Source organism: Micropterus dolomieu, unplaced genomic scaffold (genome assembly GCF_021292245.1).
Source record: "Micropterus dolomieu isolate WLL.071019.BEF.003 ecotype Adirondacks unplaced genomic scaffold, ASM2129224v1 contig_1237, whole genome shotgun sequence".
Lineage (NCBI taxonomy): Eukaryota > Metazoa > Chordata > Actinopteri > Centrarchiformes > Centrarchidae > Micropterus > Micropterus dolomieu.
The window spans coordinates 1-410 of record NW_025730227.1 but is presented as its reverse complement, the minus strand read 5'-3'; the positions used below and the strand labels follow the sequence as shown (position 1 = coordinate 410).

At 54.4% G+C, this 410-nt stretch overlaps 1 protein-coding gene across 1 annotated transcript; it reads right to left on the bottom strand.

Moving 5' to 3' along the window:
• Positions 1-13: 13 nt before the first annotated feature.
• Positions 14-403, bottom strand: LOC123964226 (putative uncharacterized protein DDB_G0271982; the record flags this gene model as incomplete). Its single annotated transcript, XM_046041313.1, has 1 exon — positions 14-403. A coding segment is annotated over one exon (390 nt), but the record flags the coding sequence as incomplete, so codon positions are not given.
• Positions 404-410: the final 7 nt, after the last annotated feature.

Sequence of the window (410 nt, the reverse complement as noted above, 5' to 3'; positions counted from 1 at the left end):
CTCGTTCCTTCACTCGCTCCTTCACTCGTTCCTTCACTCGCTCCTTCACTCGCTCCTTCACTCGCTCCTTCACTCGTTCCTTCACTCGTTCCTTCACTCGTTCCTTCTCTCGCTCCTTCACTCGCTCCTTCACTCGCTCCTTCACTCGTTCCTTCACTCGTTCCTTCTCTCGCTCCTTCACTCGCTCCTTCACTCGTTCCTTCTCTCGTTCCTTCTCTCGCTCCTTCACTCGCTCCTTCACTCGTTCCTTCTCTCGCTCCTTCACTCGTTCCTTCACTCGCTCCTTCACTCGTTCCTTCTCTCGCTCCTTCACTCGTTCCTTCACTCGCTCCTTCACTCGTTCCTTCACTCGCTCCTTCACTCGCTCCTTCACTCGCTCCTTCACTCGTTCCTTCACTCGTTCCTTCACT